The 21,513-nt window shown below is 44.9% G+C and overlaps 1 protein-coding gene across 1 annotated transcript; it reads right to left on the bottom strand.

Annotated features, from left to right (window-relative positions):
* Window positions 1-3,161: 3,161 nt before the first annotated feature.
* Window positions 3,162-19,489, bottom strand: LOC116353551 (succinate receptor 1). The gene is made up of 2 exons (XM_031789438.1): window positions 19,410-19,489; window positions 3,162-4,409 (listed from the first exon to the last, which is right to left on the bottom strand). Exons 1-2 carry the CDS (start codon window positions 19,410-19,412, stop codon window positions 3,456-3,458), a joined length of 957 nt encoding a protein of 318 aa, XP_031645298.1. The 5' UTR covers window positions 19,413-19,489; the 3' UTR covers window positions 3,162-3,455.
* Between the last annotated feature and the right edge of the window lie 2,024 nt (window positions 19,490-21,513).

Raw genomic sequence — 21,513 nt, 5'->3', positions numbered from 1 at the left:
CATAGGAACATAAGGGTTTCAAAATAAGAGGCACTTCCTGATTGAATTTTCCTCAGGGTTTGACCTGCAATATCAGTTCTGTTATACCCATAGACAATATTTTGACAGTTTTGGAAACTTTAGAGTGTTTTCTATCCTAATCTGTCAATTATATGCATATTCTAGCGTCTGGTCCTGAGAAATAGGCTGTTTACTTTGGGTACGTTATTTTTCAAAGCATAAAAATAGTGCCCCCTAGCTTCAAGAGGTTTTAACCTCTTATGGCTGCATCCTTTTGTTCTCAATTTCCGCCTGAAGACCTACCCTAATCTAACTGCCTGTAGCTCAGCCCCAGAGGCAAGGATATGCATATTCTTGGTATCATTTGAATGGAAACATTCTGAAGTTTGTGGAAATGTTAATTGAATGTAGGAGAATATAACACAGTAGATCTGGTGGAAGAAAAGAGAAAGAAAGAGCATACATTTTCTGTTTTTTATTGTTGTAGCATCATATTTCACATGTACTAGAATAGCCACACAGTCAGATAGTAGGCTGGCGATAATTTTGATGGATAACACAAGAGGGCAACTGTAGGTGTGCAAAGTTTCAGACTGATAATGTCACGCCCTGGTCTAAGTATTTTGTGTTTATCTTCATGTATTGGGTCAGGCCAGGGTGTGGCATGGGGTTTTTGTATTGTGGTGTGTTTTGTCTTGGGGTTTTGGTGTGTATGTATTGGGATTGTAGCTAGTGGGGTGATCTAGCATAGTCTATGGCTGTCTGGAGTGGTTCTCAATCAGAGGCAGGTGTTTATCATTGTCTCTGATTGGGAACCATATTTAGGCAGCCATATTCTTTGAGTTTGTCGTGGGTGATTGTCCTTAGTGTCCTTGTAACTGTCTAGTGTTAGTTTTCACCAGTTTAGGCTGTTTCGGTTTTCACATTACGTTTATTGTTTTTGTATTGATTCGTGTTTACGTTGTTTTTTTTATTAAACATGAATCTCAAATAGCCAATTGCCACGCCACATTTTGGTCCGACTCTCTTTGCCATACAGAAAACCGTTACAGATAACTTCAGCTACATGACATTTAGCATGAAGTCATATTAGAAAATAAATATTTAAAAAAAACAGTACACCCTTTGGAAGTCCTCTACACAATATTTTGCTGCCTGTGCCATGTCCCATAGCAGTCTCTTTCCTGTAGCACACGCTCCAGCAGGTATATCTCTCTAGTCACCCCCAAAACCAATTCTTTCTTTGGCCGCCTCTCCTTCCAGTTCTCTGCTGCCAATGACTGGAACGAACTACAAAAATCTCTGAAACTGGAAACACTTATCTCCCTCACTAGCTTTAAGCACCAACTGTCAGAGCAGCTCACAGATTACTGCACCTGTACATAGCCCACCTATAATTTAGCCCAAACAACTACCTCTTTCCCAACTGTATTTAATTTTAATTTATTTATTTATTTTGCTCCTTTGCACCCCATTATTTTTATTTCTACTTTGCACATTCTTCCATTGCAAAACTACCATTCCAGTATTTTACTTGCTATATTGTATTTACTTTGCCATCATGGCCTTTTTTGCCTTTACCTCCCTTCTCACCTCATTTGCTCACATTGTATATAGACTTGTTTATACTGCATTATTGACTGTATGTTTGTTTTTACTTCATGTGTAACTCTGTGTCGTTTTATCTGTCGAACTGCTTTGCTTTATCTTGGCCAGGTCGCAATTGTAAATGAGAACTTGTTCTCAACTTGCCTACCTGGTTAAATAAAGGTAAATAAAATAAATAAATAAAATGATGTAAAGCAGAGGCAAACTGAACAAGTGGTGCAGTTCATGCGACACAGAACACAACGACGCCTCCATGCTGTGCCCGTTTTGGCCCAGAGGCACAGTCATGCCTGCAGTAATGAACTGTGGCATATGAACACCACTGGGGGCAGAGGTAGAGTGGGCAGCTTGGCACCGTCCAATGATGGTTTGCAGTTACACAAACCACTCATTGGCCCCTACAATACAGAGAGGCTCATTTCTTTTCTGGAGGAACTGCTACTTGTGCCAGCGGACGAAAAGGGGAAAAGAAACTCCCCTAACTTCATTGTTGTGTGAGATAATGTGGCATTCCACCACTCTGCTGCAGTCACAGACTGGTTTGCTGCACATCCCAGGATGTCAGTACTATTCCTGCCTCCATACATCCCCTTCCTAAACCCTATAGAGGAGTTTTTCTCTGTGTGGAGGTGGAGACACTTCTCCTGAAGTCTGACAGGGTTATTAGACATTCCAGAAGATACTTTGCAAGATGCATCGCCAGAGAACACATAGATGTAATTTGAAGAGAAGAGATTATACTATACATGTGGTTCATGGTTTTTTGGTAATTATTTTTGCAGCCCTGGAATGTCAGGAATTAGTTTTTGTTTCAACTGTTTATTTTTCACAAGTAAATGACTATATGCAAAGATAGAGAAAATATAAAGGCAGTAGCAAATTGCTGCATTTCTGATTCATTCTTGTTACATATACTTCAGTACAGTCAAAGTGAAAAGATGTTATTCTAATTCTATAATGAAATACAGATTTATGTGAAATCATTCAAACTTCAAAGAGGTAAGTTCATAATTCATGTAATGCTCCCTGTTAGTGTTTTTTAGGTCAGTGTGTTATGAGGGACAATATATTCTTTCTGAGTGAGAATTGTTGCCAGTGTTATGTTCGAACAAGCTTATTTTGAGACATGCATGAAGTGTTTTGGTGGTAGGGGTGAGTTTGCGGTGAGATTAACTGTTTGGCCAAAATGCATGCTGGTAATGCAGACTGTGTGAAGAGTTTTGAAAAAGTGGCTTCAGTATTGACCGATGCTTGTTAGCAATTGAAAAAATTACGAACAACTGCTCACACAGACTCCAGTCGGATATTCTAAACAGAATATCAACCATTCACACAGATGGGGTTGAACCGCTCACACAGATTCTGACCCTGGCAACTCACACAGATATTGCCCTGTGTTAACACCTCTTTTTCTTTTAGGCCTTTCATATGCTTGCTATAAGAAATTCCTGTCTCACCTTTTTATTTCTCTATGTTCGGGATTCCTTGTCCACCCGCTGGATCCCATCCTCGTCAGCAGATTGTCATAAAAAAAATATATTAAGTGAGAGAGACTTTGTTATTTTTTCAAACAATCAATATTTATTATCAAGAATTGCAATAATGGAGCTGGTCAAGGACCAATCGTAGGTGACTTGTTGTGAGCCCAATAATACAAGAAATGCTCAGGTCTTATATAGTAGACACAAAAATGCTTAGCGTGGCTGGTTCCACCCCTCCCCTGCAGATCGGGACATCACAACATTGGTTAAATATGCCTACTTGAATAATATTTCAAACATACCATGATATTTTCCCGGACACTGTGTGTGTTTGTTTGTGTGTATGAGTGAGTGTTCAACAGGATCTCACATTGAGGTCCCTGTCCTCTGTTCTAGCTGTCTCACCAGGACTCTGATCTTGGCCAATAGGAGCTCTCTGAACTTGTCTCCCATGAAGAAGTAGAACACAGGGTTAATGACACTATGGACGAATGCCACCGGCCTGGTCAGGATGTATGCACTCTGTATATATTTCTTGTGGCAGTCAGACAGCCCTGCCCAGGGATGCCGCGACGCTATCCTCACATTCCTCATCAAATGATAGGGCAGATACAGTACCAGAAACATGGTCGCTACAGCAGAGACCACACGTACGGGCTTGCGGAACGATGTCCCCGTGCCCTGAATCACTTCCGCCTGGACACGGAGAAGCCGGTTGATGTGGAAGCTGAAGAAGCCAAGCCCCAGCAGAGGCAGCAGGTAGCCAGTCACCGTCAGGCCCAGGCTGTATCCCAGCAAGTTCTCCATAACCCCCAGGCTCCCAAAGTCCTTACAGAAGCTCCAGTTCCCTTTCTGCATGTCCTGGATGATGTAGAATATTAGGGGGGCCACCTGCATGTTAACTGCCACCCAGGTCATGAGAGACAAGCAGAGGGCCGCCTTCTTGGTCAACAGGAAGTGAAGTCGTGACGGGTGTCGTACGAGCAGGAAGCGGTCCATGCTGACCCACACCATGAAAAGGATGGAGGAGTAGAGGTTGGTATGGAGGATATAGCGGTTGATGATGCAGCCGAAGCCGCTGTATTCTGATTTGGCGTTGGCGTACAGATAGGAGAGGTGTGGCAGAGTGCACAGAAAGATGAGATCAGAGACAGCGAGGTTGAACAGGTAAACATTGGTGCTCTTCCACTCTGGCAGGCAGAACACGTAACCCAGGACCACCAGCAGGTTGCTGGGGAAACCCAGGGCAAACTCCAGGGCATAGGCGGGAGTCAGGTAGTACTGCAACAGGAAGTCATCTAGCATTGTACAGTTATACACCTGGAGAGGGGAGGAGAGGAGAGGGGGGAGATGAGAGAAGAGGAGTGCTGGCACTAAAATTGCACTCAATGAGCTGTATACCACCATAAGCAAACAGGAAAAAGCTCATCCAGAGGCGGCACTCCTAGTGGCAGGGGACTTTAATGCAGGGAAACTTAAATCGGTTTAACCTAATTTCTATCAGCATGTTAAATGTGCAACCAGAGGGTAAAAAAATTCAAGAACAACTTTACTCCACATACAAAGCTCTCCCTTGCCCACCATTTGGCAATCTGACCATAATTCTATCCTCCTGATTGCTGCTTACAAGCAAATATTTAAGCAGGAAGCACCAGTGACTCGGTCTATAAAGAAGTGGTCAGATGAAGGAGATGCTAAACTACAGGACTGTTAAGCTAGCACAAACTTGAATATGTTCCAGGATTCATCCAATGGCATTGAGGAGTACACCACCTCAGTCATCGGCTATATCAATAATTTCATCGACGACGTCGTCCCCCCAGTGACCGTACATACACTACAGTTCAAAGGTTTGGGGTCACATAGTAATGTAAAAAAGAAAAGCACCTTTTTCATGCATTAAAATAACATATAATTGATTGGAAATACAGTGTAGACATTGCTAATGTTGTAAATGAGTATTGTAGTTGGAAACGGCAGATTTTTTTAATGGAATATCTACATAGGCAACCAGAGGGCCATTATCAGCAACAATCACTTCTGTGTTCCAATGGCACGTTATGTTAGCTAATCTCAGTTTATAATTTTAAAAGCTAATTTATTATTAGAAATACCATCTTGCAGTTATCCTCGCACAGCTGAAAACTGTTGTTCTGATTAAAGAAGCAGTAAAACGGGCTTTCTTTAGACTAGTTGAGTATCTGGAACATCAGCATTTGTGGGGTTGATTACAGGCTCAAAATGGACAGAAACAAAATACCTTTCTTCTGAAACTCATCAGTCTATTGTTGTTCTGAGAAATGGAGGCTATTCAATGTGAGAAAATGCCAAGAAACTGAAGATCTTGTACAACACTGTAATACTCCCTTCACAGAACAGCGCAAACTGGCCCTAACCAAAATAGAAAGAGGAGTGGTAGGTCCCGGTGCACAACTGAGCAAGAGGACAAGTACATTAGAGTATCTGGTTTGAGAAACAGACTTCTCTCAAGTCCTCAACTGGCAGGTTCATTCACTTCTTGGATATAGGGGGCGCTATTTTAATTTTTGGATGAAAAACGTTGCTGTTTTAAACAAGATATTTTGTCACGAAAAGATGCTCGACTATGCATATAATTGACATCTTTGGAAAGAAAACACTCTGACGTTTCCAAAACTGCAAAGATATTGTCTGTGAGTGCCACAGAACTGATGTTACAGAAAAAACCCAGATAAAAATCCAATCAGGAAGTGGCACATTTTTTTAAACCGCCTCATGCCAATGACTCCTTATATGGCTGTGAATGGGCCACAAATGAGCTTAGGCTTTCTGTCGCTTCCCCAAGGTGTCTGCAGCATTGTGATGTATTTGTAGGCATATCATTGGAAGATTGACCATAAGAGACTACATCTACCAGGTGGTCGCTTGGTGTCCTCCGTTGCAATTATTGCGTAATCTCCAGCTGCAGTATTTTTCCGTTTGCTTCTGATGAGAAACCAACTGTCACGACTGATATATTATCGTATAGATATGTGAAAAACACCTTGAGGATTGATTCTAAACAACGTTTGCCATGTTTCTGTCGATATTATGGAGCTAATTTTGAAAAAAGTTTGGCGTTGTAGTGACTGCATTTTCTGGTCTTTTTCTTAGCCAAACGTGATGAACAAAACAGAGCTATTTCGCCAACACAAATAATCTTTTTGGAAAAAATGAACATTTGCTATCTAACTGAGAGTCTCGTCATTGAAATCATTCGAAGTTCTTCAAAGGTAAATGATTTTATTTGAATGCTTTTCTTGTTTTTGTGAAAATGTTGCCTGCTGAATGCTAGGCTTAATGCTATGCTAGGCTATCAATACTCTTACACAAATGCTTGTTTAGCTATGGTTCAAAAGCATATTTTGAAAATCTGAGATGACAGTGTTGTTAACAAAAGGCTAAGCTTGTGTTTCAATATATTTATTTCATTTCATTTGCGATTTTCATGAATAGAAAAAGTTGCGTTATGCTAATGCGTTATAGTTGAAGTATTTTTCTGTCGATTTCTCAGCCAAGCAGGATGAACAAACGTGACGTTTTTCACCTACAAAAATATTATTTTTGGAGAAAAAAAATTGCTATCTAACTGGGAGTCTCCTGAGTGAAAGCATCTGAAGTTCTTCAAAGGTAAATTATTTAATTTGGTTGCTTTTCTTATTTCTGTGAAAATGTTGCCTGCTGCCAGCACAGCCTAGCATTGCATTATGCCATGCAAAACTTACACAAATGCTTGTCTAGCGTTGGCTGTAACGCTTATTTTGAAAATCTGAGATGACAGTGTTGTTAACAAAAGGCTAAGCTTGTGTTTGAATATATTTATTTCATTTCATTTGCGATTTTCATGAATAGGAAACGTTGTATTGTGGTAATGCGCTTGAGGCTATGATTACGCTCCCAGATACGGGATTGCTCGTCGCTAGAGGTTAAATAGTAAACGCAAAACACTAGTCTCAACGTCAGCAGTGAAGAGGCGCCTCCGGGATGCTGGCATTCTAGGCAGTGTTCCTCTGTCCAGTGTCTGTGTTATTTTGCCGTCTAAATCTTTTATTTTTATTGGCAAGTCTGAGATATGGCTTTTCTTTGCAACTTTCCCTAGATGGCCAGCATCTCGGAGTCACCTCTTCACTGTTGACTTTGAGACTGGTGTTTTGCAGAAGTTTTTTCCATCTACGTAACATTGCAAAAATCAGAAACTGTCTGTTCCATATCTAGGAGACATAAGAAAGCTCAGGAAATATATACAGTATATACATTTTTTTACACATATTATTTAACCCCTAATTTTTGTCGGGACAAAGCTAGCTCCATACTTCCATTCATTTGTATGGGTTACCTTCAGATGGGGGTTTAATAATATCTATATATATCTCCATACTTACAATAATTTGTATGGGTTACTTTCAGATGAAGGTTTAATATCGATATATATCTCCATACTTCCTTTAATTTGTATGGGTTACCTACAATTGAAGGTTTACTATCTATATATATCTCCATACTTCCTTTAATTTGTATGGGTTACCTTCAATTGAAGGTTTAATATCGATATATATCTCCATACTTCCTTTAATATGTATGGGTTACCTTCAGTCCTGTGAGACTTGTGGGGGTTGTAGAGCAAAAGGTTTCCCCTTAAAGGTTTCCCCTTACCAAAAGGTGGTTATTTAATGTTGTGTGCTACAGAAGTTCTCATGAGAAGACCTATTTTCGGGATGTCTCATGGTCTTGCAAACACCATTGTGGCTCGGCCACCTTCCACCACAGATGCAGAAGGCTGACATAAGGGGTCTACACAGTATACGTAAACAAGGCTGACGGATCGTAGCACAGTGTTGCAATTGTTTTTCGTCACAAAAGGGGCGGTTTCTTGTAATACGCATTCTACGTATTTTTTTTCTTACATGGAAATTGAGACCCGACTGGCAACGTCAGTGGTGTATAGGTGGGGACGGAGTCAAGCGCAGGAAACAGAACTGGGTAAAATAACGTACTTTACTCAGTAGAATAAATCCACGTAGGGATAACAAATCCTAACACGCAAGACTAAACATAACAGGAACAATCACGCACCACACATACTGAGAACCAGAGGGTTAAATAGGGAAATAAGAATAACTTAATGGGAACCAGGTGTGTTCACTCAAGACATAACAAATGGAAAACAGAAACATGGATCGGTGGAAGATAGAAAGCCGGTGACAACGAGCGCCAAACGCCACCCGAAAACGAGCGCCAAACGCCACCCGAACAAGGAGAGGCACCAACTTCAGCGGAAGTCGTGACAGTACCGATAGTACCACCCCGTAGTGCCGGAAGACGTGTGTAAACAGGGCCTCCGCAGTCTGTAGGGCCATAGGGAGACCGGGCAAAGGAACTTAGAAAACCTATCCACAACAATCAGAATCGTGGTGTTCCCGTGTGGCGGAGGAAGATCCGTCACAAAATCCACCGATAGGTGCGACCACGGCCGTTGTGGAACGGGTAGGGGTTATATTTTCCCTCAGGGTAGGTGTCTAGGTGCCTTGCACTGAGCTCATACTGAGCAGGAGGAGACATACACCCTCAATTCCTTAGCTAAAGTGAGCCACCAGTACTTCCCACTAAGACAGCGTCCGATCGATGCCAGGATGACCAGAGGAAGGTGACATATGAGCCCAACAAATCAATCGATCAAGAACATCAGACGGAAAGTACTTACGTCCAACTGGACACTAGGTAGGCGTGGGCTCCGCACGTAACACCCGTTCAATGTCCGCGTCAACCTCCCATACCACCGGTGCCACTAGGCAAGAAGCCGGAAGTATGGGAGTAGGATCCGTGGACCGCTCCTCTGTGTCATACATCCGAGACAGTGCGTCTGCCTTAGCGTTCTGGGAACCTGGTCTGTATGATAGAGTGAACCCCAAATGGTTGAAAAACATGGCCCACCTTGCCTAGCAAGGATTCAATCTCCTAGCCGCCCGGATGTACTCCAGATTTCTGTGGTCAGTCAAAATGAGAAAAGGGTGTTCAGCCCCCTCAAGCCAATGCCTCCACGCTTTCAGAGCCCCGACAATATCCAACAGCTCACGATCCTCCACATCATAGTTTCGCTCCGCCGGGCTGAGCTTCTTTGAAAAGAACGCACAGGGGCGGAGTTTAAGTGGTGTACCCGAGCGCTGAGACAGCACAGCCCCTATCCCAGCCTCGGATGCGTCCACCTCCACTATGAATGCTAAGGAGGGATCAGGATGAGCCAACACAGGAGTCGAGGTAAACAGAGCCTTCAGGTGACAAAAAGCTGTTCGCCCATGACACCGATGATCCGTGACACCGACGGATCATTCCTTGCGAAGACTGAGGAGCAGCAGTTAGTGAGTTTTGTAACGGAAGTCCCGCCCCTTTGTCTGAATCACATTTTTTCCAGTATCTCTTCTGGTATAAACACGGAAGAGATGGACGTTCTGCAACTTCGATTCTACTACTTGCAAGCAATTCCCCCCCCCCAAAAAAAATGTAGGCACTGAGCAAATTTCAGGTCTGCTGAGCACAAACTTGAAAATTGTGAATATTCTGTGCAACTTCACACACACATTTGCTGTGAAAACTGAGGATGTACCTGCTTTAGTTACAGTTTTAACAGTGGCCATATAGGCTAATGTGGCTATTGGATCATAATAAGGCCTACTGTATCAGAGTGGCCTACCACCAACAACAATGGAGAAAATGCATCCCATAACATTTTAACATAGAAATAGCTGTTCTATCATTCAGCTTACAGTAGCAGCTAATGTGTGGTGTTCAATGTAAGCCTACATTCCATGAGACTTTTGAAAAAAAAAAACATAGAAGGCTTGACATTACCCTGTTTATCGACATCAGACATGGAGGTGACTGAACATGTAGTTGTGTTGTTTGATGCAAGACACCAATTAACAGAATAAAATGTATTATTAATCCCATTCCATCATTACAGAGAATCAGACAAATGAAGCCACCCTCTGCCTATTAGCTACTTAATTTATTCAAGCCTGTGTCACGTCCTGACCTTAGTTCCTTTTTTATGTCTCTGTTTTAGTTTGGTCAGGGCGTGAGTTGGGGTGGGCATTCTATGTTGTGTATTCTAGGTTTTGTATTTCTGTGTTTGGCCTGGTATGGTTCCCAATCAGAGGCAGCTGTCGATCGTTGTCTCTGATCCTCTTAAGCTTAGCTATTTCATTTTTGGATAAAAAGACGTTCCCGTTTTAAGCGCAATATTTTGTCACAAAAAGATGCTCGACTATGCATGGAATTGATAGCTTTGGAAAGAAGACACTCTGACGTTTCCAGAACTGCAAAGATTTTCACTGTGAGTGCCCCAGAACTCATGCTACAGGCGAAACCAAGATGTTTCTGCAACCAGGAAATGAACAGGATTTCTGAGGCTCCGAATTGCATCATCTCCTTATATGGCTGTGAATGCGACAGGAATGAGCCTACCCTTTCTATCGTTTCCCCAAGGGGTCTGGAGCATTGTGACGTATTTGCAGGCATATCATTGGAAGATTGACCATAAGAGACTACATTTTCCAAGTGTCCGCACGGTGTCCTGCGTGGAAATTGGTGCGCAAAACTCAGCTGCTAGTATTTTTCCATGGGATTCTGAGAAAAACCATGCTTCCACGAACGGCATATCAATGAAGAGATATGTGAAAAAACACCTTGAGGATTGATTCAAACAACGTTTGCCATGTTTCGGTCGATATTATGGAGTTAATTCGGAAAAAAGTTCGACGTTTTGGTGACTGAATTTTCGGTTCGTTTCGGTAGCCAAATGTGTAGTAACAAAACGGAGCGATTTGTCCTACACAAAGAATCTTTCAGGAAAAACTGGACATCTGCTATGTAACTGAGAGTCTCCTCATTGAAACATCTGAAGTTCTTCAAAGGTAAATTATTTTATTTGATTCCTTTGCTGGTTTTTGTGAAAATGTTATGTGCTAAATGCTACGCTAAATGCTAAGCTAGCCATCAACACTCTTACACAAATGATTGATTTTCTATGGTTCAAAAGCATATTTAGAAAATCTGAGATGACAGTGTTGTTAAGAAAAGGCTAAGCTTGAGAGCAGGCATATTTATTTCATTTCATTTGCGATTTTTAGAAATCGTTAACGTTGCGTTATGGTAATGAGCCTGAGGGTGTAGTCACGCTCCCGGATCCGGTATCGGTAGTTCAGAGAGGATAACCATACTTAGGCAGCCTGTTTTCCCACTATGGGTGGTGGGTAGTTATTTTCTGTTTAGTGTTTTTGTTGCACCTTACAGAACTGTTTTGTTTTTGTCGTGTTTTCCCCTTTGTTATTTTTGTGTTCAGTTTAATAAATATAACATGAACACTTACCATGATAGCATTGGTCTGATCCATCCTATTCCTCATCAGAAAAGGAAGACAACCGTTACAGAACTACCCACCACAAACGGACCAAGCAGCATGGTAACCAGGAGCAGAGGGTTCTGGACTCCTGGACATGGGAGGATATACTGGAAGGCAAGGGACCCTGGGCACAGGCAGGGAAATATCGCTGCCCCAAGGAAGAGCTGCAGGCAGTGAAAGCTGAGCGGCGGCGATATGAGGTAAGGCAGCGCAACAGGCAAGAGAGGCAGCCCCCCCCCAAAAAAAATTCAGAGCCCCGACAATATCCAACAGCTCCCGATCCTCCACATCATAGTTTCGCTCTGCCGGGCTGAGCTTCTTCGAAAAGAACGCACAGGGGCGGAGTTTAAGTGGTGTACCCGAGCGCACACGGGAATAGTACTCCTAAGGGAGAGGTGTGAGTGATATGCACCAGATCTCCAGTGCTCACCCACAGCCAAGTTCAACCTGTGCCTGCAATCTGGAGGGTCCGGGCTAACGGGGTCATCCAGCCAGGAGGAGTGGTGCCAAGGCTGTGCACCAGAGCTCCAGTGCTCCTCCACAGCCCGGTCCATCCGGTGCTGTGCCTCTCTCCATCTCCTCCCTCCAGGTTCTCCCGTCTGTCCAGAGCTGCCAGAGCCACCCGTCTGTCCGGAGCTGCCAGAGCCGCCCGTCTGTCAGGAGCTGCCAGAGCCGCCTGTCAATCAGGAGCTGCCAGAGCCGCCCGTCAGTCAGGAGCTGCCAGAGTCGCCCTTCACTGCGACGCTGCCAGAGCCGCCCTTCACTCCGGCGCTGCCAGAGCCGCCCTTCACTCTGGAGCTGCCAGAGCCGCCCTTCACTCCGGCGCTGCCAGAGCCGCCCGTCAGTCAGGAGCTGCCAGTGCCGCCCATCTGTCTGGAGCTGCCAGAGCCGCCCATCTGTCTGGAGCTGCCAGAGCCGCCCGTCTGTCAGGAGCTGCCAGAGCCGCCCGTCTGTCAGGAGCTGCCAGAGCCGCCTATCAGTCAGGAGCTGCCAGAGTCGCCCTTCACTCCGGCGCTGCCAGAGCCGCCCGTCAGTCAGGAACTGCCAGAGCCGCCCGTCTGTCCGGAGCTACCAGAGCCGCCCGTCTGTCAGGAGCTGCCAGAGCCGCCCGTCAGTCAGAAGCTGCCAGAGCCGCCCGTCAGTCAGAAGCTGCCAGAGCCGCCCAGCTGTCCAGAGCTGCCAGAGCCGTCCGTCTGTCAGGAGCTGCCAGAGCCGCCCGTATGTCAGGAGCTGCCAGAGCCGCCCTTCACTCCGGCGCTGCCAGAGTCGCCCTTCACTCCGGCGCTGCCTGAGCCGCCCATCAGTCAGGAGCTGCCAGAGGTCTGTTTAATGCTGGTCCGACCAATCGGATTCCACGCTTCAAGATTGCTTCGATCACGTGGACTGGGATATGTTCCGCGTGGCGTCAGACACTAACATTGATGAATACACTGATTCGGTGAGCAAGTTTACTAGCAAGGGCATTGGTGATGTTGTACCCACAGCGACTATTAAAACCTTCCCCAACCAGAAATCGTGGATTGATGGCAGCCTTCGCACAAAACTGAAAGTGCGAACCACTGCTTTTAATTAGGGCAAGGTGACCGGAAACATGACCGAATACAAACAGTGTAGTTATTCCCTCCGCAAGGCAATCAAACAAGCTAAGCATCAGTATAGAGACAAAGTCTAGTCACAATTCAACGGCTCAGACACAAGAGGTATGTGGCAGGGTCTACAGTCAATCACAAACTACAAAAAGAAAACCAGCCCCGTCGCGGACCATGATCAAATCAAATCAAATCAAATGTATTTATATAGCCCTTCGTACATCAGCTGATATCTCAAAGTGCTGTACAGAAACCCAGCCTAAAACCCCAAACAGCAAGCAATGCAGGTGTAGAAGCACGATGTCTTGCTCCCAGACAACTAAACAATTTCTTTGCTTGCTTTGAAACATTCACATGCAACAACATGGGCTAGAAAAGGTTGTATACATTGGCCATGCTGTCAAGCCAGCATGACTTCTGCCGCGTTCAAAACAACTGGAAACTCGGATCTCATAAATCTCAGACTTCAGTGAGTTCAAGACAACCCGGAACTCTGAAAAAAAACATTTCCGACTGGGAAAATACCTTTTGAACAGTCATCCAACTCAGAATTCCAAGTTGGGAACTCAGGCCTCTGTCACGCCTGCTCCCGCTCGCCTTCTCTGGCGCTTACACACTCCTGCCACCATCAGTACGCACACCTGCCTTTCCCCATCACACGCATCAGCGTATTATTGGACTGACCTGGACTCAATCACCTGTTTAGTTACCTCCACTATATTTGTTAGTTCCACATCTCTGTTCCCCGCTACTGCAATGATTGTCGAATCTTGTTGTTTTGCCCCATGTGCTGACGCTGTGCCGGTCTTGTTTCATGGTTGTTCCTATTAAATGTTGACTTCTCGTACCTGCTTCTCATCTCCGGTGTCGGTTCTTACAGCCTCTTTATAGAGCTCTGACATCAAGATAACTGAAGTCATGATTCAACCTTGTTTATTTCCGAGTTCCCAGTTGTCTTGAAAGCACCATAAATCCCGAGAATGCCAGACTTTGATGACAAAGTTTGATGTCCACCTTCCTGTTCAATTGTCATTAGAAACCACATTTGTTCAAGCAAGTCAGCCATATCAGCTATGTTTTTTTAAAAGGGCAGTAAATGAGGCTGAATGAACTGTTTTGCTGTCAGACAAGGCTCCGCTGATAGCCAGGTTTAGCGGTGGTACGGATTCATTACATGGTGCTGAAAAGAAACAGCTCTGCTGTTGGGACAGCTTTCTGTAGGCCCTAATGTGGGCATCGTTTGTAACCGTTATAGTGCAATTAATGTATTGTTTAGTGTTGTGTAGTGCCTTTGCTGGCATGCATCAACAACAAAAAATGTAGTTTCCACCACCAAGATTTACATGCTAAAATAGCCAGTGAATATTACCTGGACTAGCCTGCACCCCCGCACATTGACTCGGTACCGGTACCCCCTGTATATAGCCTCCACATTGACTCGGTACCGGTACCCCCTGTATATAGCCTCCACATTGACTCGGTACCGGTACCCCCTGTATACAGCCTCCACATTGACTCGGTACCGGTACCCCCTGTATACAGCCTCCACATTGACTCGGTACCGGTACCCCCTGTATACAGCCTCCACATTGACTCGGTACCGGTACCCCCTGTATATAGCCTCCACATTGACTCGGTACCGGTACCCCCTGTATACAGCCTCCACATTGACTCGGTACCGGTACCCCCTGTATATAGCCTCCACATTGACTCGGTACCGGTACCCCCTGTATATAGCCTCCACATTGACTCGGTACCGGTACCCCCTGTATATAGCCTCCACATTGACTCGGTACCGGTACCCCCTGTATATAGCCTCCACATTGACTCGGTACCGGTACCCCCTGTATATAGCCTCCACACTGACTCAGTACCGGTACCCCCTGTATATAGCCTCCACACTGACTCAGTACCGGTACCCCCTGTATATAGCCTCCACATTGACTCAGTACCGGTACCCCCTGTATATAGCCTCCACATTGACTCTGTACCGGTACCCCCTGTATATAGCCTCCACATTGACTCAGTACCGGTACCCCCTGTATATAGCCTCCACATTGACTCGGTACCGGTACCCCCTGTATATAGCCTCCACACTGACTCAGTACTGGTACCCCCTGTATATAGCCTCCACACTGACTCAGTACCGGTACCCCCTGTATATAGCCTCCACATTGACTCAGTACCGGTACCCCCTGTATATAGCCTCCACATTGACTCTGTACCGGTACCCCCTGTATACAGCCTCCACATTGACTCGGTACCGGTACCCCCTGTATATAGCCTCCACATTGACTCAGTACCGGTACCCCCTGTATACAGCCTCCACATTGACTCGGTACCGGTACCCCCTGTATATAGCCTCCACATTGACTCGGTACCGGTACCCCCTGTATATAGCCTCCACATTGACTCAGTACCGGTACCCCCTGTATACAGCCTCCACATTGACTCGGTACCGGTACCCCCTGTATATAGCCTCCACATTGACTCGGTACCGGTACCCCCTGTATACAGCCTCCACATTGACTCGGTACCGGTACCCCCTGTATACAGCCTCCACATTGACTCGGTACCGGTACCCCCTGTATATAGCCTCCACATTGACTCAGTACCGGTACCCCCTGTATATAGCCTCCACATTGACTCAGTACTGGTACCCCCTGTATATAGCCTCCACATTGACTCGGTACCGGTACCCCCTGTATATAGCCTCCACATTGACTCTGTACCGGTACCCCCTGTATATAGCCTCCACACTGACTCGGTACCGGTACCCCCTGTATATAGCCTCCACATTGACTCGGTACCGGTACCCCCTGTATATAGCCTCCACATTGACTCTGTACCGGTACCCCCTGTATATAGCCTCCACACTGACTCGGTACCGGTACCCCCTGTATATAGCCTCCACATTGACTCGGTACCGGTACCCCCTGTATACAGCCTCCACATTGACTCGGTACCGGTACCCCCTGTATATAGCCTCCACACTGACTCGGTACCGGTACCCCCTGTATATAGCCTCCACATTGACTCAGTACCGGTACCCCCTGTATATAGCCTCCACATTGACTCAGTACTGGTACCCCCTGTATATAGCCTCCACATTGACTCGGTACCGGTACCCCCTGTATATAGCCTCCACATTGACTCGGTACCGGTACCCCCTGTATATAGCCTCCACATTGACTCGGTACCGGTACCCCCTGTATACAGCCTCCACATTGACTCGGTACCGGTACCCCCTGTATATAGCCTCCACATTGACTCGGTACCGGTACCCCCTGTATACAGCCTCCACATTGACTCGGTACCGGTACCCCCTGTATATAGCCTCCACATTGACTCGGTACCGGTACCCCCTGTATATAGCCTCCACATTGACTCTGTACCGGTACCCCCTGTATATAGCCTCCACATTGACTCTGTACCGGTACCCCCTGTATATAGCCTCCACATTGACTCTGTACCGGTACCCCCTGTATACAGCCTCCACATTGACTCAGTACTGGTACCCCCTGTATATAGCCTCCACATTGACTCTGTACCGGTACCCCCTGTATATAGCCTCCACATTGACTCGGTACCGGTACCCCCTGTATATAGCCTCCACATTGACTCTGTACTGGTACCCCCTGTATATAGCCTCCACATTGACTCGGTACCGGTACCCCCTGTATATAGCCTCCACTCTGACTCTGTACCGGTACCCCCTGTATACAGCCTCCACACTGACTCGGTACCGGTACCCCCTGTATATAGCCTCCACATTGACTCAGTACTGGTACCCCCTGTATATAGCCTCCACATTGACTCGGTACCGGTACCCCCTGTATATAGCCTCCACTCTGACTCTGTACCGGTACCCCCTGTATACAGCCTCCACACTGACTCGGTACCGGTACCCCCTGTATATAGCCTCCACATTGACTCAGTACCGGTACCCCCTGTATATAGCCTCCACATTGACTCAGTACTGGTACCCCCTGTATATAGCCTCCACATTGACTCAGTACTGGTACCCCCTGTATATAGCCTCCACATTGACTCGGTACCGGTACCCCCTGTATATAGCCTCCACTCTGACTCTGTACCGGTACCCCCTGTATGCAGCCTCCACACTGACTCGGTACCGGTACCCCCTGTATACAGCCTCGGTATTGTTACTTTATTATGTTTGATGTCATTTGAAGACTTACATTTCCCTCACTAACTTTAAACATCAGCTATCTGAGCAGCTAACCGATGGCTGCAGCTGTACATAGTCCATCTGTAAATAGCCCAACCAATCTACCTACCTCATCCCCATATTGTTTTTATTTACTTTGCTGCTCTTTTGCACACCAGTATCACTACTTACACACCAGTATCACTACTTACACACCAGTACCACTACTTACACACCATCATCTGCTCATCATCATCTGCTCATGTATCACTCCAGTTTTAATCTGCTAAATTGTAATTACTTTGCTACTATGGTCTATTTATTTCCTTACCTCCTCATGCCATTTGCACACACTGTATATAGACTTTATTTTTTCTACTGTCTTATTGACTTGTTTATTGTTTACTCCATGTGTAACTGTGTTGTTGTCTGTGTCACACTGCTTTGCTTTATCTTGGCCAGGTCGCAGTTGTAAATGAGAGCTTGTTCTCAACTAGCCTACCTGGTTTAATAAAGGTGTTCTCAGCTAGCCTACCTGGTTAAATAAAGGTGTTCTCAACTAGCCTACCTGGTTAAATAAAGGTGTTCTCAACTAGCCTACCTGGTTAAATAAAGGTGTTCTCAACTAGCCTACCTGGTTAAATAAAGGTGTTCTCAACTAGCCTACCTGGTTAAATAAAGGTGTTCTCAACTAGCCTACCTGGTTAAATAAAGGTGAAAAAAAACCATGTTGTTTATTTGGGTAAATATTTTATTAACTCTATTTCTTGAACTGCATTGTTGGTTAAGGGCTTGTAAGTAAGCATTTCACGGTAAAGTCTACACCTGTTGTATTTGTGACGGTGGTGGATCACTTACTGGACTTTTTACATTGACTCATTTCCTCATTTCCATGTTATTGCTGTTGACTTTGTGTCTCTTCTCTTCACCACTTGATCTGCGTATTACATTGTTTTATATTGACTAATTTCCTCATTTCCATGTTACTGGTGTTTACTTAGTCTTCTCTTCACCACTTGACCTGTGTAGTATTACATTGTTTTACACTGCACTATGTTTTTGTATTTAAAACAAAAAAACAGTACCAGTCAATAGTTTGGACCAACTCATTCAAGGGGTTTTCTTTTTTTTAACTATTTTTTACATAAGAGAATGCCAAGAGTGTGCAAAGCTGTCATCATTGGCAAAGGGTGGCTACTTTGAAGAATCTTAATCTTAAATATATAACATATTTTGATTTGTTTAACACTTTTTTGGTTACATGACTCCATATGTGTTATTTCTTGTTTGTGATGTCTTCACTATAAGGAAAAATATGAGGGAAAACCCTTGAATGAGTAGGTGTGTCCAAACGTTTGACTGGTACTTGTGTATCTAAAAGGTCTGCAAATGTATTTGTCTGGTTATTTATAAAATATTGCTGTTTTGAATCAGTCACTCAGTAAACTTGTACTGCTTTGTGCATGAGCTATGTATACTGACCAAAACATAAACAAAACATACAACAATTTCTAAAATTTTACTGAGTTACAGTTCACATAACACTTCATTTATTTGAACTGTCCCCAGCACAAGGTGCACCTCTGTAATGATCAGTCTGTTTAAGGACTGAATGTTATTTATTACTGAACTAAAATATAAACGACCAAGTGTTGGTCCCATGTTTCATGAGCTGAAATAATGCACAACAAGCTTATTTCTCTCAAAAGTGTTTACGTCCCTGTTTGTGAGCATTTCTCCTTTGCCAAGATAATCCATCCACCTGACAGGTGTGGCATATCACGAAGCTGATTCACCTCAAGACTGTAGCTATTTCATTCGCTAACCTTGACTCACTCTTGCGTCTAGTACATCAATAATACAAGTACTGCATTCTATTATGTGTTAGTAGATACATTAGTTGTTGGATACCATAGGCAGCGTACAAACATCAATAAATACAGCCAATCCAACCTTCAACCTTCACAAACTACTCTACCAATCAGTACAGCGGGTCTCATAGAGATGTTCTTTTTTTTTATACAAAAGCGTGATTTCACAGTGAAACATGACATAACATATTGGCATACATTTGGTAAATAATTTAAGATATCTCAATCATCTCTTCTTTATGACATATTACTTAATTAACAGGTGTGTCTTACCATTGTTCTGTCTTGCGTGGTAGGAGTCTTTTTGTAGGCAGTGAATGAAGCTACTGTTTTGACTGCAAACAGGCTGCACAATAACCGATACTGGCTGGCTGAGGAAAGTGCTGACTGGTTCAACAGAGGATACCTTTACAAGCATGCAAACCAGTTAGGCTCACATAAAACTTATTATAGATTAATATAGTAAATATGTTTCATATGTTGTGGTTTTGGCTTGCTAATGAATCAGGTTACATAAATATTTGCATTTGTCCTTGTGCCATTCATTCTGTATGAGGAGTTATCAAGATGGCCTCATTGGTAACGTATTAAAGCATAAAACTTGATATATGCTAGCACGCATCGAAGGATATGACACACATGGAAGTTGGTATAATTTTGCAACCTACAGTGTTGCACTTGGAAGGCAAAAATTCAAAATCAATGACCCAACAGCCATCAATGACCCAACAGCCATCAATGACCCAACAGCCATCAATGACCCAGCAGTGCATGGTTTATTTTGGCAACAGAGATGTAGTACGGTGCACTAACCACATGGTCTACTTGGAAACAGAGAGAGAGAGCATGAAACATTTATGGATGCAGTCAAATATATTGATACAGTAGGTAGTGACTGATGCTGGAGAAGCAGGTACAGGGGGGTCAACTTTTATTTGGGAACAGACAGGTAGAAGCTGAGTCAGCACACGGGTAGGCAACGACAAAGGACAATTAACACTGGGGGGGACAGGTGTGCGTAATGATGGTGGTAAGAGTGAGTAATGCTGGGAAGCCTGGCACCTTCGAGCGCCAAGGAGGGGGAGCGGGAGCAGGTATGCCAATATATATATTTAGCTTTATCTGCAGAGAGAGGGGGGGAGGGCTGAAAATATGTGTCCTTAAACAACCTGTTGTGGGAGTGGCAGTTGTTTATGTCAGAGTCTAAGCCTCTAGATGGTGATATCTACTAAGTTTACAGATGCATTTTTGTATTATTATAATAATGTACAACTGAGTGCACAAAACATTAAGAACACCTACTCTTTCCATGACATACTGACCAGGTGATTCCAGGTGAAATCTATCATTTCTGATTAATGTCACTGGTCACTTGGATTGTGTGTGTGTGCCATTCAGAGGATGAATGGGCAGAACAAAATGTTTAAGTGCCTTTGAACGGGGTATGGTAGTAGGTGCCAGGCACACCGGTTTGTGTAAAGAACTGCAATACTGCTGTTTTTTTTTATGCTCAACAGTTTCCTGTGTGTATCAAGAATGGTCTACCAAGCAAAGGTCATCTAGCCAACTTGACCCAACTGTGGGAAGCATTGGAGTCAACATGGGCCAGCATCCCCATGGAACGCTTTCGACACCTTGTAGAGTCAACATGGGCCAGCATCCCCGTGGAACGCTTTCGACACCTTGTGGAGTCAACATGGGCCAGCATCCTCGTGGAACGCTTTCGACACCTTGTAGAGTCAACATGGGCCAGCATCCCCGTGGAACGCTTTCGACACCTTGTAGAGTAAACATGGGCCAGCATCCCCGTGGAACGCTTTCGACACCTTGTAGAGTCAACATGGGCCAGCATCCCCGTGGAACGCTTTCGACACCTTGTAGAGTAAACATGGGCCAGCATCCCCGTGGAACGCTTTCGACACCTTGTAGAGTCAACATGGGCCAGCATCCCCGTGGAACGCTTTCGACACCTTGTAGAGTCCACATGGGCCAGCATCCCCGTGGAACGCTTTCGACACCTTGTAGAGTCAACATGGGCCAGCATCCCCGTGGAACGCTTTCGACACCTTGTAGAGTCAACATGGGCCAGCATCCCCGTGGAACTCTTTCGACACCTTGTAGAGTCAACATGGGCCAGCATCCCCGTGGAACGCTTTCGACACCTTGTAGAGTCAACATGGGCCAGCATCCCCGTGGAACTCTTTCGACACCTTGTAGAGTCAACATGGGCCAGCATCCCCGTGGAACGCTTTCGACACCTTGTAGAGTCCACATGGGCCAGCATCCCCGTGGAACGCTTTCGACACCTTGTAGAGTCAACATGGGCCAGCATCCCCGTGGAACGCTTTCGACACCTTGTAGAGTCCATGCACCCGAC

The sequence above is a fragment of the Oncorhynchus kisutch genome, linkage group LG15 (assembly GCF_002021735.2).
Source record: "Oncorhynchus kisutch isolate 150728-3 linkage group LG15, Okis_V2, whole genome shotgun sequence".
Lineage (NCBI taxonomy): Eukaryota > Metazoa > Chordata > Actinopteri > Salmoniformes > Salmonidae > Oncorhynchus > Oncorhynchus kisutch.
Note: the sequence above shows the minus strand (reverse complement) of the source record. Positions and strands in the feature narration are given on the sequence as shown.